The following is an 18,002-nucleotide window of genomic DNA, read 5'->3' on the forward strand; positions in this document are numbered from 1 at the left end:
AGACATGTAATGATGATAGATAAACATGAAAAATGTTTACCACTCAAACTATGATTACGCAGGGGAGGAAAGGGGGAGCTGTAAAACAACAGTGATTTAAAATTATTTTGAATGTCAGATCAGCAGAAGTGAAATGATTGTTAGGATCAAGAGCTGGTGAAGGTATGAAATACAAAATGGTACAATTCTGGATGTACCATTTTTTCACAATATGTACTTTGAAAATATGGGTATTATTTAGCATAAGGGTCTACTTCAATTAATATATCCAAAGGAGAGAACAAGTACACAAAATACACATTCAGGAATATTAAATATGATGGATTGTTGCTACTGAAAAACAATTAAGGACATGAATATAAATCAATGAGGAATTAGTACAATGCATAGCTTGGCCTACTAAGCAGCCATTAAAAGTACAAATTAGGTTTTTGTTCATGGAAAGATAATCAAAATATATGATTAAATTAAAAAACAAATTTCAAATTACCATGCATAGTACGATTCAATTTATGTATTAAATAAGAAGAAAATACATATCAGAGAGCACAGGGTGATGAATTTTTTAAAAATAAATGATAAAAACCAACCAAAAGATTATGTACCAAAATTGAAAAGTAGGTATATCTATTTTAAGATTATGGATCATTTTCTACTTTACAATCTGCATTTTTAAAGATGAAAATGCATTGTTTTCTTAATAATATAAATGATGTGAGGGTATGGTCACATGATAAATTGGGTCCAATGTAAAATTGTGATTAAACAAAGTGGGCAATAAAGGACATTTATTCTATTGTTGATTAGCTCTGTTCACAAAATTGTTTTATGGCCCTTGAACATGAACTAAAAAGGAAGATAAGGTAGGTATATGCAGGATTAATGTCTCTCTCCTACCTAGGAAGTATTAATAAGGAGAGTTCTAGGGTAGACATAAGGAAGACCCTCTGAGAAAAGGAACTCATTGCAGTGCTGGGCCCTCACCTGGCTCACATGTCTCACTAGCTACCAGCCTCATTTAGAAATGTTGCTTCCTACTCTGCCTCTGTCAGATCTCTAAATCAGAAAACTCTGAAAACCAGGAAGGGGGAAGCCAGGAGGTGGCAAGTAATGTGTGTTTCTGAAGGACATCTGTCTAACAGAACCCACATACCCCAGCTGCAGGTCCAGGACCTGATCCACACAGCCCAATCAGTTCCACTTTTCTCCTCTCTCTTTTCAACATGTAAATGGTTATTTCTCACAGTTACACAGTTCAAGCTTCATACACTGACATTGTTATGGTAACTACTGATCCTAGTGAATAAAAGAACTGACACAGAAACATGTCCTTTTATATTAAAGGCAAACAATGTGAATTCGTATGATATACAGTCAGATCTATCCTGTATAAATTAAATTTAAAAATTGTAATGATTTCTGTTCCAAATTCAGGCCTTTTTTCTTTCTTTTCTCTATGTACAGATATGTAGCACATTTTACTCATTTATGTCAATCTTTAAAAGGGTAAAATTTGTTGTGGGTTAAGATTTTCCCCAGGTAGAGAAACACACTTTGCCACCTTGCACAACCAAAAGAAGGACAAAAACAATTTAAAAACAAAACCAACCAGAACTGACAGAAAATCGAACTGTATGGAAGTCGACAACCAAGAAGTTAAAGAAGAAACATTCATCCAGACCAGCAGGAGGGGCAGAGATGGGCAGCTGGGTGGAGAGGACTCTCGGCAAGGCAGCAGCTTGAGGACCAGGGTGGGCAAGGTGGTGGCTTGTGGACTGGGCAGTCCCACATTAGCATGCATTTAAACCACGAGAAACAACTGAGGAGTGAGATACACCAAGCAATCCAAAGTTCCAGTGCGGGGAAATAAAGCCTTAAAGCCTCTGACTGAAAACACCTGTGGGGGTTGAGGCAGCAGTGGGAGAAACTCCCAGCCTCACAGGAGAGTTTGTTGGAGAGACCCACAGTGTCCTAGAATGTACACAAACCCACCCACCCAGTAATCAGCAACATAGGGCCCAATTTGCTTGTGGGTAGCAGGGGAAGTGACTGAAAACTGGCAGAGAGCAGAGCAAGCAACACTGTTCCCTCTTGGACCCCTCCCCCACATTTGACATCACAACACAGTGATGTGGGTTGCCCCGCCCTGGTGAAAACCTAAAGCTCCACCCCTTACTACATAACAGGTGCACCAAGACAAAAACAAAAAAAATGGCCCAAATGAAAGAATAGGCCAAAGCTCCAGAAAAAATATAGTTAAGCAATGAAGAGATAGCCAACGTATCAGATGCAGAGTTCAAAACACTAGTAATCATGATGACCACAGAACTGATCAAGCTCAGTTGCAAAATGAAGGAACAAATGAAGGCTACCCAAAGTGAAATAAAGCAAAACATACAGGGAAACAACAGTGACAGGAAGGAAACCAGGACTAAAATCAATGATTTGGAGCAGAAGGAAGAAAGAAACTTTCAACCAGAACAGAATGAAGAAACAAAAATTCAAAAGAAAAAAAAAATGAGAAGAGGCTTAGGAACATCCAGGACAACTTTAAACATTCCAAATGTCTGAATTATAGGGGTACCAGAAGGAGAAGAGGAAGACCAAGAAATTGGAAACTTATTTGAACAAATAATGAAGGAAAACTTTCCTAATCTGGCAAAGGAAATAGACTTCCAGAAACTCCAGCAAGCTCAGAGAGTCCCAAAGAAATTGGACCCAAGGATGCACACACACAAAGGCACATTATAATTAAGTTACCCAAGACTAATGATAAGGAGAGAATCTTAAAAGCAGCAAGAGAAAAGGAGACAGTTACCTACAAAGGAGTTCCCATAAGACTGTCAGCTGATTTCTCAAAAGAAACCTTGCAGGCAAGAAGGGGCTGGAAAGAAGTATTTGAAGTCACGCAAACAACTGTAATTGAACAACAATAAAATATAATCAAAATAAAATTAAAAAAAGAAAGGCAAGGACCCACATCCAAGATTACTCCATCCAGCAAAACTATCATTTAGAATGGATGGGCAGATAAAGTGCTTCCCAGATAAGGTCAAGTTAGAGGAGTTCATCATCACCAACCCCTTATTATATGAAATGTTGAAGGGACTTATCTAAGAAAAAGAAGATCAAAAATATGAACAGTAAAATGACAACAAACACAGTTATTAACACTGACCCCCCCAAAAAAAAACAAACTAAGTAAAAAACTAGAACAGGAACAGAATCACAGAAATGGAGATCACATGGAGGGTTATCAGAAGGGAAGTGGGGGTAGGGGGAACAGAGGGGAAAAGTACAGAGTATAAGTAGCATAAATGGTAGGTACAAAATAGACAGGGTGCGGGTTAAGAATACTATAGGAAATGTAGAAGCCAAAGAACTTATATGTGCAACCCATGGACATGAACCAAAGGGGAGGAATGGGAGTGGGAGGGGGTGTGCATGGCAGAGGGGAAAAAAGGGGAGAAAATGGGACAACTGTAATAGCATAATCAATAAAATATATTTAAAATAAAAATTTTCTCCAGAAGCATTACTTATTAAATGCATCATTCATTTATAGAAATGAAAAAAAATGTTTTCCAGCCTTCTAGATTTTTGTATTTTTAAAGAAAGAAATGTGGTCACTTATTTATTTATATCACCAGGTAGGCAAAGAACAGTACAGCATGTTTCTTTTTATCCACCAGTACAACTGACAAAGGGACATAAAAAACTTTTAAGGATTTGAAGAAGTGTTGAAAACTATTTGACTTGTTATTAACAGTTAGTTAACTCACTTTAAATTATATGTTAGAAATAGTAATATATTTTTTAAATTCATGTGTAAAGCCAGTCTAAATTTCATATGGCTTTTGATTCACACAAATATACTGTGTTCAATATATCATTTTTATTATTGTATATAAAAGTTAAATGACTCTATATCAATTCAAATTCTATTTCAAACAAGACTTCAATTTACTCAATTAATTAAGAAAAGAGGTTTTTTTTAACGTTCTCTGGGTAATTAGATGCTCGTGCTGTTAGATGGTTCTGTTAAACAGAAGAATCTATTAGATTTACCTTTTAGCTGTGCTGTGCTATTTCTGGATAACCACCAAAGAAATACAGTCTCTTTGTTGACTATTTATTTAGTGAAGCTTAAAGAATGACAATAACTTTCTTATATTTCTGTTTTCCACTCAATAAAAAAACAAGAAAGAGAAAATTATTGCTATAGAAAATGTTGAGTTTTCATCAAAGTCAATGATTATGAAAGATGACTTCCTCCCACAGGGAAGGAAATACAGAGAAGAGTGTTAACAATTAATAGCTGTGTTCTCTCTCCATTACATAGTAATGTGTATGAATGACACACCTCTGTTATTGCAGATTTTGCCATCTGGAGATGTGCATCTTCGCTTGCTCTCCCAGGGAGTGATATCGCACTGGAATTCACATTTATCTCCATGCCAACCAGCCTCGCAGTAACAGTTTCCACAGTAACACTTTCCATGGCCTTTACCCAAAATGAATTTTATATAGTGAGGAAAAAAAGCAACTTTAAAAACAGAATTAACTTTCTATCCCTTTATGATCACTTTTGTCTTCTGAAATAATATACCTGTTTTCACACTCACTGCTTATAATCAAATTATGTAGTTTGTCCCCAAAACATTACAATTGTGCTTATACTTACATAATTACACACATTAAGCAAATCAAAGAGTCCTCTAACTTGTCCTAGCCAGGTAGGTAATTAAAATGAAAAAATTTTAAAGAAATGATATGAAAGTCTATTACATTCCAATCTCAAATGTATGCATCAAACTCAAATGTATTTAAGTACTCTAAGGGTATTTCTTGAATTAATCTTCCAAATATTTTATTTAAAATTAAGTACTGAGAAACCAATGGTGTGTATTTACTTGGATGCACATTATTAATGGCCGAATCATGTCTTAAATCAGAGGAAATGTTTCATCTTTTCATTCAACTGTATCCCACAGGGTGTTGTGTTCCTCCATGTGGAAAAGAGATTTTCAACTAAATTAATGTTTAGTACTCATTTAGACCAATGAAATATTATGGACCCTGGGTATCACAGTCAAATTCCCATTGTATTTGTGAACCAGATACAAATGATAGGTAAAGGTACCCCATCATTTAATGTCCAGGTGCCATCACACCTTTTCAAAATATCACCTTATTCATTTGGACTTATGTCCAAGAAATCAGTAATGAATCATCACATCATTAACTTCTCCACCCATGTCTGGCAATTCTACAAATTCCCAAAAGATGGCAATTCTGTTTAACTCTAAATCACTTCTTATGTCCTCCCTTTTTGTAGTTATGCTATCCAAGCATGAATGTGCTTCTTGTTCTTGTAAATATGATAAAAGCTAGGGTCACACTGGACTTTGTTTTTTAGTCTATTCACTCTGTCATATAGGAATCTTTTTTATCAGAGTCTATGGGTAAAGTGTTTGCACTCCCCTCTTTCTTCTCCTACAGCCATAATTCCAAAAGGTCCATGGGAAACTGATTGTGAGGCTATTTTTCTTTCTAAGACTATGGCACTCCTGGCCAATGGCAAGAGAATGGATAGGGTCTCTTACACTACTCTTGTCCATGGGGTGAGACCTCCTTCATGCTGACACACATCAGAGAGATAAAGAGGAGGGCCAGAGATGAAGAGAACCAGTACTGTAATTGAGATATACAGACAGGGGCCCATGCATTTAATGACATGTTTTCTGTTTAAATGAGCAGTAATTGCAGAATCAATTTTTAAAAAGTCATTTCTACAACAAATTTAATTTTAATTTATTCACTTAAGCACATATAAATGCTATCAAGCTGTACATTTGTATTTATAGTTACATACTATAATTATAACATATTATGCATTTTATATGTAAGCTTAAAAATATTTCTGCACATACACACACAAAATATCACATTACAGTGCTATATCACAAGCCTCAGAAACTTGAGAATTACACTGAAAAAAAGCACGACAACTGTGAGTTACTAAAAGCTTTTCCTGTGAGTTAATTTTTTTTTAATTTATTAACTTCTTAAAACAGAATTTATTTCCTCTGTAATTTCCGGAATCTTCAGATATTTATTTCCTCTGCAACTTCAGAAAATGTATGTAAGGTCCTACATATTCAAGAATTACCTTGACATCAACAAATGATTACAAATCTACATTCTTCACACCCAAATTCTTTGTATATTATAAAATCCAGTATTCAATTAGGATTTTCCTAAAAATACCATTGAGGTAGGGGTGAAAAAGGAAAAATTATATAAAGGTACACTATTCACATGGAAACTAAGCAGATATCCTCATGACTCAAATGAAAATATTGTAACAAGACATATCTCAATAATTGAGGTAAAATTAAGCTGCAGGACAATACACATTCCAAATAATAAACATCATTCTTTGCTTTGTGTAAACTGATGAAGCAAGAAAATCTCATTTTGAATTGCTTTGCTAATGCGCTGTAGAATCACCTCTCAACAGATTGGTTCATGTGTATGACAGGTGGGAAGATCTACAAGCCCAGTCAATGTCATCCCCAAAGGATGTTTACCTAGAGCTGGTGTCTGTGGTCAGAGACTTTGTACCATGAAATTGCTTAAGCCTCAGACAAATGGAAATATAAGTGAAAGGTTAAGAGACAAACATTTTCTATTGTGTTGATTCAAGTTAAATGTTTACATTTACACATACAAATAGACTTTGCTTTGGTGGTGTGTATCAGACAACATTAGCCCTAAACATGTTCCCTTCCTCTTCTTTTCTGATCTTAATAATTGGAAATGAAACACCAGGAAGACAAATACATAATATTTGTGAGTGGATTAATTTAACTGTTCTAATTATCTTGGACTGAGCCCTTTAACAAAATTCTCTGAGCAGTGTGTAGTTTAGGATTGGCTTGGAAAAAAGAAGATATTAGTTTGTTTTATCCTGGTGGGATGTCCAGGAAGTAAACCAGAGAGAAAAAACCAAGCAGACCTAAAATAAGAATATCTGGATGACCACAGAGATTGAAGCGATAATTTTTTTGTAAACAAAGGGACATTTTATCATATGTTATTGACACTTTCTCTATGGTCAGTCCTCTGGTTCCTCCTGGCCTTATTTGTGCCTGATCCTCCAAGGAAAATACTCTTCTGAAATTATCCTGCATACAGGATAAGATTCTATGGATTGGAATCTTGTCAGATATAAATGAAATAAGCAATTGCTTATCAATGGAGAGATGATCCCAGACTAAAACAACATATAAACAGAAAAGAATTTACCTAAACTAAAGTGATTCTCACTGCTCTCTACTTTCCTCTCCTGTGTCAGTCACAGTTGCAAACTGAAACTGTAGGGATATGCTTGCAGATAGGGAAGCAGAAGAAAAGGAACACTACAGATGGTGAGGAGGGCGTCTCTTCATGGAGCTCCATGCTCCTGGACACTGATGCATTTCTCTTTGGTGAGGGGTCAAGAGAACAGTCTTTGGTGTCAGATTGATAGGGATATAAATTCTGCTAGAAGTGCTGAGTAAGTTACCTAATGAATGTGAAGTACGTATTGTGGTGCTTGGCACTAGCAAGCATACACTCGCTGGTACAACAGAAGATAATGACTTTAGTAATTGTGGTGCATAGAAAAGATCATGAAAAATGTTATCTAAGTGTATGTGTTGGGGGAGTGAATAAATTCTAGGCTAGTAATCTTATTGGCCTCATGTCTCCTACAACTGTACTTAAACAACAATAAAAAAAGACATGAGACTATTTAAAAACTTATGATTTAAAAGGGAAAGGAAAATAAAGAGAATAAAGTTAAACCATGCAATTGAAAGATTGGGAAAAAAGAGACAATAAAAGCCATTAAAGTGAGCAGAAAAGATGAAGTCCAATGAGGACCACTTCAGAAATATGTAAAATGACCTGCTTGCCATGTCATCTGCCTCTCTTTGGCAATAATCTGATTTTACATTAAAAAAATATGTTACTCTGAATGCCTCAGTCTAAACTTCCTTACATAAAGTGCTTTCCAAACAGGTTCAGACTAAATTAGAAAACTAGTACATAAATTTATAGAGCTAAAAGTACAATGAAACAGGTGAAAAATCAAGTATTCTATTAATTTCTGCAAAATTAATATACATACCTCCACATATTTCTTCTGTTTCATCATCTATGCATTCTCTGTCATCACACTCACAAAATTTACCATAAACAAGTCCATTTCCATCTGAATTATCACACTTACACCTGCCACAGTGACATGTACCTAAACCATAGAAACAGAGAAAAATTATTTGTCAAATGCATATAAATTATAATTAATGAATTTTAACCTATTTTACAGAGAAAATTAAAATCAATTTAATAGTTAATTATTTACTTCTGTGGGTATGATGAGATAGATAACAAGACATTCTTTCTTGAGATCATTATGGCACAGAAATTATATTTCTAGCACAGCCATTATCATTGACTTCTATGGTTTCATAGATGTAAATCTGGCCGTCTAAGTGCAAAGCTGCCTTATACATGTCCATGCAATCAATGCATAAATGAATATCTTCTGATTACACCTGGCTCTAAAGTAAACTAAAGCAGAATATTCTAAGCTTTGTGAGGGAACTAACCTTGCTTATCTTCCTCAACAGAATTTACTCAATGTTTTGCACAATATTTGAGCATACTATTTATATAGTAAACATTTATGGAATTCACTATCAAGTACATAAATGAAAAATGTAGATGTCCTTAATAATTTCATATCTAGAGTGTTAAACTAATACACATATTCTACTGACAAGGAACCAGAGAGGGTTTTCTTAGGCATAGAGATCAAGGACCTTATCGAAACCATAGGACTGTTCAGGGTGATAGAGAGGCACTGGAGTCATCTGGTCTATCATACACTACATACACAGCCAAGCTTGAGGATTTGACTAAATGTCAATGAGAGTCATTTCACTTACAGTAAAACAGCATTCAAATGATACTGAAAGGTAGAATGTTCATTTGAGTAACCTCCTTTTTAATCCTCATTTTTCAATTTTTAATTGATCATCACAACATTCTATATAAGTTAATCGAGACTGTACCACTCACAAGTCTCACAAGACTTTATCACCATAGACTCTAGAAATACAACAGAAAATCAACTGAGGCAAATTATCCTGACAGAGTTTTATATGAGCAGAAGTCAATGTGATAAAATAAATGGAGAAATGCAAAGTGTTGCATAACTACCTAGCAAAGGGATTTAATTGAGACAGGGAGGTCAGAGATTGGGTCCCTGAGAACTGAAACCAAATCAAAAAAAAAAAAAAAAAAAGAGCTAAGAGACATGAGAGATGGTGAGGAGGCCTGCTTTCAGCAAGAGATGACAGCAAAGGCTCTGTGATGAAAGAGGATATAAGAGGAAAAAAAATGAACATAGCTGGAGTGAAGACAATGATGTGAAAAGCAGCATAAAAAGAATAAGGCAATTAAAAGTGCAGTTTTTTAACAATTTTTTAATTGTTGTTCAACTACAGTTTTCTGCCTTTCCCCCCGCACCCCTCCCCACAACCCCAGCCAGTTTATGGATGTCTTATAGGTCACGTTAAAAATTTCCAACTGAAATCTAAGAGTAATGAGAAGTCATAGAAATATTTTCAGCAATGAAGTCATGTGATCATTTATGAATTTTTATCAGGTTATTTTAGTTGTCATACGGAGAATAAACTAAAATAAGGAAAAAGTAAATATGAAAAAATAGTTATTACATCTGTCTGCAGGAAAGAAGATAGAGGCTGACCAGGGTGATGGCAGTGAGTTTAGAAAGAAATAAACACATCTTTTTTTAGAAGAATAGACAGAACTTGGTGACTGATTGGGTATTACTTGGTGAAGAACAGGGAGAAACCAAAGATAGCATTGATATTTGACTTGAGCTAGTGGACATTGGAGATTCTATGTGACCTACTGGAAAGAGCATGGATTTAGGACTAAGGTAGACTTGCAACCAAATTCAGGTTTTACTCTCTACTAGCTATACCTTTTTGAGGTCATTATTTTTATCTCTAACTCTAGAATTCCTTATCAACAAGCAATATCTACCTCACAGAGCTGCTCTGAGGACCAAGTGATAAATACATCACCCAGTCATCTTTCTAAAAACAATACTGTGTCTAGTACACAGAAGGTTTTCAGAAAAATGTGGTTTCTTCCTCTTCTCTCATTAAGATACCTAGTATATTAATCATATTCCCAAATATTTCTCCAGACATTTTATATTTAAGGACTCCACAATATCCTGTTTTCATACTTTCTGCATGATTGTGTTACCCCAGTCACTTTCCATTTACTATTACCTGTAAATTTTTTTTCTCACACAATCACATATAAATGGGTGATTTTGCAGAAATTAAGCTCATTATTTTTCTTCCCTGAGAATGCACGTGAATTTTACTTTTCTTAAACTCATTTTCTTGTGTTTTTTTTCTGAAAACTATTTAATTTATTAAAGTTCATTTCAAATCAAATGCTATAATTCATGGCATTGCTTCGTCTCAATTGTTCTTTAATTATCACCCTTCTGTTAGGTAGGATAGATAGTAAACCAAGGCAGGGAAGAGGAGGGAGACAGATCTCATCCACTAGCTCAGCAGTCCCAAGCTTGGTCCAATAATATTGCCTGGTCTACTACTATTGCCAGGTGTTCCAGCATTGTATGAAATACCATGTTAACATGTGAGGAGGGGAGTCCTTGAAATTCGATGTATCATTTCTACTACCTAGGGAAGAAAGCCTTCGAAACTGTGTACTTACCCCAAGGCCTAGAACGGGGAAATGGAGGGGGTCCACCATGCTCATAGAAGAAGCCCATAAAACAACTTTGGTTAATTGCCTACCTCTGTTCACTATCTGCTTTATGAGGGAGTTCCTAGTGCTTACATAAAGAGTCCATAAATAACTTTGGTAACTGCCTCAACCTTAATTAACTGCCTCTTGTCATAGATCTGTTTTACAATGAGGTGACCAAACATAGTCCAGAGCAAGACAAGAATTCAAGCTAACAGACCCCCACACATACCTACATTTAGGTAGTTGTGTCCCCCCACGGGAAGATGGCATCACATTTATCCACCAATCATTATATCTACATAAGTCCTCAAGACACCTGCTCCTGCTGCCTTTACCTTGCCCTGCCCTGAACCTATGTCTCTTAACCCCTACCTCAGGAATGCCTGTTCACTTCCATGAGAACATTATCGTTAATAAACCCTGCTTGCATGCTAATAGACTTGCTGATCTGTAATTCTTTACTGTGTTGGCAAGAACCAAGTTTCTCTTGTAACACTTTTACACTTTCACACTTTCACGATTTATTCATGCTGTCTCTCAATCATCCACATATGCATTCATTAAATTTTCTTGTTGCCCATTATATTATTGGCAAACTAGTAGGTGCTATAGGAGATAAAAAGATGAATAAAATTAAAACTAAGTAAATCCTGGGCCAGGAAGAATGAGCTAGATGATCAATAACTTATATAGGGCATGAGCAAAAATAGGCTTACAGTTGTAATACAAAATAAATAATATGATACTCAATAAATAATAATATAAGAATAAACTTTGTTTCATGTACTCACAACTGTAAACCTGCTTTTGTCATTGCTGTGTAGGTATCTCTCAGATGATGCAAAGTCATTTGTAAAAGATTTATGACTAATGCTCTATGGAAAGTATAAACCTCAATCTTAGTCTAGTTCTGTGAAGAAGGAGAGGCATAATAATTAAGTTCTATAGTTGGTGTATGACAGATAGAATTTCAACAGGTGGAGATGAAGAAAAGACTTTCAATGCTGAGGAAAGGGATTGAGGAAGCTAAGATATAAGGATGGAGAATTAAAAAACAGTGAACCATCTGGCCTGAGTTTGGTGAAGAAGGTAGGTAGAAGGCAGATAGTAGAAGGTCAAGAATACTGATAATAGCAAATTGCAAGTGACTGAGGTAACATCATTTATCTATTGGAATAGATAGCCTCTCAAGGCTTCATGGTTTGGGAGCAAGGTATAACATAGTTAGACTGTGTGTAGTACTTATTTTCAGGAAAGATGGGAAGGAACAGTCTCTGTCTCTGTATTCTACAAGTTCTCACTGACATTTCCCACATGCAGGCTCACTCTCATCTACACATTAGAACCATTCCTGGCTGATGTGGGAAGTTTAGAACAGCTCAGAGACTTCCTGTCTCACCCACCAATTCACAATCAAGGCTCCAAAAAATGGCATATGGAAGCCAAGGCAAAAGTGCCAGACACCTGTGTTCATGCTATGTCATAATGCTTCTTTTTCTTGGTTGCCAGTTAACTCAGTTTCTAGGATTGGTCTTCTGCTTTATGTTAGATTAATTTAGCTCTGACTTATCATTCTGACTAATATATCTGTCTCTCTCTAGGATGACTTCCCAGTCTTGAACATCAGCCTATCCCCCTGTGCAATGGCATCAAGCAGGATGAAGTGTCATCCTGCAGATTGTGCTTGATTTTCTAAGCCCCTGCAGAGTCAGGGGACTCTGGAACTACATTAGTCCCAGGCCCCATGTCAGTCTGCCCTTCAGTCTTATGCCCCACTCCATTTACCTCCTTTTCTCCTTCTGTTCCAAACTACTGCCAGCAAACCACACTTGATACAAAGTGGAAAGATTATTAGAGAAAATTCATAGACTAATGTAATTTGGGGGGAGTGCTCCCGAACTGGGCTGTTAGAAATAGACATTAAAAGAAAGAGGTGAGAATGAGATTGTTGAAGTAAACTGGAAAAGCTTAGAATACTGAAAATAAGAGAGAGAAAAAAGATTAAATGTAATACTGAGCATGAATTTACCTTATGTCCCAGAAATCTCACCTCTAGTAATTTACCCTAAAGATACACCTCTGAAAATATGAAAATACTGGTTTATTCATGTATTAATATTTATATTTCAAAATAGCAGAAATGCCTAGTGCTCAAGCATGTAAAATTAACTTATATCACCTATATAGAATTGAGTCTTATGAATTTGAAAAAAGAATGAGGAAGGTTTCTTTGTATTAATATAGAATGAATTCCATGGTATAATGTTGAGTTGCAAAGCAGAGTGCAAAAGAACACATAACATGCTAGGTTTTACAAGGGAAAAACAGGAAAACTGAAAAATAATAACACATATGTATTTATCTTTACCAAAAATAAGCACATATAGAGATAAAGCAGAAAGCAATAAAGATTAATTACCTAGAAGTTATGAGGTGAAGCAGGATGAAAAGTTTAAGGAAAAGAGTAATGATTCTCTGAGTAAATCTTTTTGTGTGAAGTTTTGACTTTTAGAAGAATGTTAATATTCTGCATATAAAAAATAAAATGAAATCAGTGGAGATAGAAGGGAAAAAATCCTAAAACTGAAAGTGATATGAAATAAGCTCAATTATATTTCAAACAAGTACCATTGCAACACTAAAGGGTGGGACAAAAAGAAATTCAAGTAATTTGTGAATACAGTATTTGACTACATACCCCAATCTTGGCCATAATTGGGGTGGAGTAAAGATGACAGAGGGGTAGATTGCAAATCCTGAGATTTTTTGATAGCTTTTTTTTTTGTATAGTGGTATGTATGAAGCAATTAAAAATCAATTTCAGATTTATTGAGTAAATATGCTGATGTTGGAGACAGAGTAGAATTCTCACTGTGGAAGATGAGACATTTAAATATGGAAGGGAAAAAATAAGAAATAACCATGTGGGAATAGATTGGAAATATTGGTGTAAATTATTGGTGTAAATTCATGATTTCAAAATATTCTTATGTATGTGTATGTACATGCATATATGTGTGCATGTGTGTATTTGCATTTGTATATATATGTCTATATGCATACATGTATAAATAATTTATGCATGTAGTCACTAGCCTGTTGGCAGAAAGGACAAACTCCGGTAGATATAAGCATTTCTAGTTTAATTGTAATAATAATAATAATAATTTTATTCCTAATGCTATTCTTCACTCAAAGAAACCAGGATCCTTAGAAAAAATGGTTAGTTCTTAAGCCGATGCAGGGCAGGAGCAATGTGACTATGAAATATTTTATTATGTTTGAAAGTAAAGAACTGCTAAAACAAAACAAAACAATGGAGACATGTCACTAAGACAGAGAAGCTAGTTTGAAGGGCTCTGGTAGTCTAGTCAGGGATAATCTGAGCACCAGAATAATTACATACAGTAATGAATAATAAGCCATTGAAATGATAAGAATTGTGATCCTGGTTTGATAATGAATAACTAAGCAAATGAATAATTGTTAAATGAGAGGAGACTCTCATTTGTGGTAGAATGTTGAGTACCAACTGGTAAATATGGAGGGAATGTTGGAATTTAGGAATTATCATTTTTCATTCATAATTGTAAACAACACCAGATCAGGTGAGAGTCACCCATGGATGGTAAATTGGGATATTTTATGAATTGGGATATCTTATGATTTCAAAGTGTTTCCCCACAGACTGCTTATTTCTGACAACAGTACAATCAGTACTTACAGAGCTCAGACATCAGACAACATCTTGACCAAGTGATCAAAATTAACCTCACCAGTGAAAGCACACAGATATCATGTACTTCCAGATGAGACATCCTGAGAACACATAATCATCTGTCTAGTATTTCAGCTAAGAATGTGTAACATGACTCTAATCATGAAGACTCATCACAGAAACCCCAAATGAGTTAAATTTTATTTTTAAAAAGTTGGGGACAATTTTCTTCAAAATCATCAATGCTACAATGCCATCATCTATTGCAATTGTTCAGATTAAAGGAGGTTAAACAGAGATGGCAACTAAACATAACACTGCCCCTATAACATTAGACTGAATCCTATACAAGGTGGGAGCCTGGGGTGGGAGTTATAAAGTACATTGTTGGGTCAATTGAAAAAACTGGAATATGAATGGTAGATTATATAAGACTATTATGATGTAACATTGATAGTGTTAAAAATATAGGGGTACAGATATCTGAGAAATAGGTTTTGTACATTATTAAATATTTTTATCTATCAAAAGAATTCTAAAATTTTTCTCCTTATAAACATCTAATATAGTGAATCACATTTAGATTTCTTATGTTCAAACATATTTGGATTCCTAAGCTAACCCATATTTGTTATTAATGTATTATTTAAAAAATATCCTGATTTAATTTGAAAATAAATAAATAAACAAACAAACAAACAAATTTTTTAAAAAGCTCTGACTGATATGGCTCAGTGGGTTGGGCTTCATCCCATAAAGCTAAAGATTGCTGGTTCAATTCCCGGGCAGAGTACATGCCTGGTTCCAAGTTCCAGAACTGGATCAAGTTCCCAGTTGGGGCCCCACAAGAAGCAACCAATCAATGTTTCCCTCACACATCGGTGTTTCTCTCCCTCTCTTTCCCTCTGTCTAAAAACAAATAAAATTTTTTATACATATTTTTAATTGTTCAATTACAGTTGTCTGCATTTTCTCCCCACCCTTCCACCCCACTCCAGCTAAACCCACCTCCCTTCTCCACCTCCATCCTCCCCCTTGGTTTTGTTCATATGTCCTTTATAGTAGTTCCTGAAAACCCCTCTCCCCACTAGACCCTCCCCACTCCCCTCTGGCTATTGTTAGATTGTTCTTAATTTCAATGTCTCTGGTTATATTTTGTTTGCTTTTTTTCTTTTTTTGCTTATGTTCCAGTTAAAGGTGAGATCATATGGTATTTGTCCCTCATTGCCTGGCTTATTTCACTTAGCACTCCAGAAAGACAAACAACCCAATTAAAAAATGGGCAAAGGACTTGAAGAGACACTTCTCCAAGGAAGACATACAGAGGGCCCAGAGACATATGAAAAGATGCTCAGCATCACTAGCCATCAGAGAGATGCAAATTAAAACCACAATGAGGTACCATCTCACACCGGTCAGAGTGGCCAACATAAACAAATCCACAAACAAATGTTGGAGAGGATGCAGAAAAAAGGGAACCCTAGTGCACTGTTGGTGGGAATGCAGACTGGTGAGGCCACTGTGGAAAACAGTATGGAATTTCCTCAGAAAACTAAAAATGGAACTGCCCTTTGACCCAGCAATTCTACTGCTGGGATTATACCCTAAGAACACTGAAACACCAATCCAAAAGAACCTGTGCACCCCAATGTTCATAGCAGCACAATTTACAATAGCCAAGTACTGGAAGCAACCTAAGTGCCCATCAGCAAAGGAGTGGATCCAAAAACTTTGGTATATTTACACAATGGAATTCTACACAGCAGAGAGAAAGAAGTAGCTTATACCCTTTGTGACAAATAAGGTTTTTTTTTTTTTTAATACAAAGCAAAGTCTTTATAAAAAAGAAAAAGAAAAAATCCAAAAATAAAGAACATAAACAAACAAATTTCAAATTTTACTCTTTACTTAACAAAGTTTGGAAAACAGGAAGTTTTCAAAACAAAAGACAGTGTTGGGGGAAGGAATGTGCAGGTGCAAGCACATTTGGAGGGATGGGTGTTATGAACTGGAAGTAAGAATCCTACTAAGAGAAAAGGCTGAAGTGCTGAAAGAAACAAGAATATCAGTATACACAGAAAGTGACCTGACTGCTGAGACCATTTGTCAAGGTTCCCAGTGGGTCCACTCACACCCTGCATTGTGTATGGCCTTGATTCCCACTAGCAAAAGAACATCAGTGCACTTAGTCTGCACAGGGACATTTGTTACAAAGACTGTGGAAAGATCTTAGCTCTGATTGCAGGACTCCATGTTGGGAACCGCCTTGCTGGGTTTCAGAGACTGTAACGCCCCATGGATAGGACTGAGTGAGAGACCTTTAGACCCTAAGCCACTAAGGAGACAGAGCTTATCTCCCTGGCAGGGGCGCTGCCTCTGCCCACTTTATTTCACCTTGCCTGGCCCCCAGTGCATGACCAGTTTGCCAATGACAGGTAAGATTCCTCAAGGGAGGGATGACTGAAGACAGGCACAGTCACAAGGGTGCCCTCAGGGAAGGACTTGGGGGGCTATGGAGAAAGGGAGTGGTGGACCCTCACCCCTTGGCTTTGACATGGCCTGAGTCCTCATTCTGTCTGTAAGAAGTCTCCTAATCTCTTGGCTGCCTTACTTCCCTGCTCAACCTAAACCTGAAACAATGCCAGAGGTGGGTGCGGCCCTGTGCTGGAAAGGGTGGGTTCCTTGGGGTGATCAGGACTGCGAAAGAATGCATAAAATCCTGTGAAACCTGCTTTGCTAATACCCTCAATTTAAATGATAAGGGTTCAACCATGAAATTAGTTTGTTTCCCCAAAATTTTATGGTCCTTTAGCTATCTGACCCTGGCTCACAATAAGCCCTCAGAGTTCTTTGAATGTTATCTATTTGATTATTACTGCCTGATAATGATTGATGAGTTTTCCATATACACCCTGTATTTCTATGCAAATTAAGCCAATAAAAGCCTGTCAAGGCAAGGGTTGGTGTACTTTCCTCTCTTGAGACTGACATGCTGTCCCTTTTCTTCCACAGGACTCTGCAGTCCAAGTGAATTTATCTCCTCTCAGCCACAAAGCTGAGGACACTGCTTGCCAGTGACCACGTCAACTCCATCAACAAAACAACCTTCAGTAGGGAAAATACTCATTTATGTGGTCAAATCCTTCCCTATAGCAGGAAGAGCAATGGCTCACATTCCTTCATCAACATAAGAATTACACAAAGAGCTTTAAAACCCCACTGTAGTCCAGACTACATGGTAAGACAACTGAGTCATAGCCTTTAGTTTAGGACAGGAGCATTCTCAAGTTCAAACAAGTTAAGAAAAGCTGACTTTGAAGCTCCATATGCCGAAATGTTAAAAGACCATTTAATTATAGTAATACTGGCTGAAAATCACTGAAACCAAAATGATAGTTGTTATTTATTTATT

General features: G+C 36.2%; 1 protein-coding gene across 3 annotated transcripts in view; it reads right to left on the reverse strand.

Moving 5' to 3' along the window:
* Nucleotides 1-18,002, reverse strand: part of ITGBL1 (integrin subunit beta like 1) — a 269,846-nt gene that overhangs the window by 131,714 nt on the left and 120,130 nt on the right. For all 3 annotated transcript variants that reach the window (XM_053916805.2, XM_024578895.4, XM_053916806.2), the window contains 2 exons: nucleotides 8,177-8,299; nucleotides 4,364-4,504 (listed from right to left, as the gene is read on the reverse strand). In XM_053916805.2, coding sequence (XP_053772780.1) covers nucleotides 4,364-4,504; nucleotides 8,177-8,299 — 264 coding nt within the window. The remainder of the gene's footprint in view (nucleotides 1-4,363; nucleotides 4,505-8,176; nucleotides 8,300-18,002) is intronic.

This window comes from Desmodus rotundus, chromosome 13, assembly GCF_022682495.2.
Source record: "Desmodus rotundus isolate HL8 chromosome 13, HLdesRot8A.1, whole genome shotgun sequence".
Taxonomy (NCBI): domain Eukaryota; kingdom Metazoa; phylum Chordata; class Mammalia; order Chiroptera; family Phyllostomidae; genus Desmodus; species Desmodus rotundus.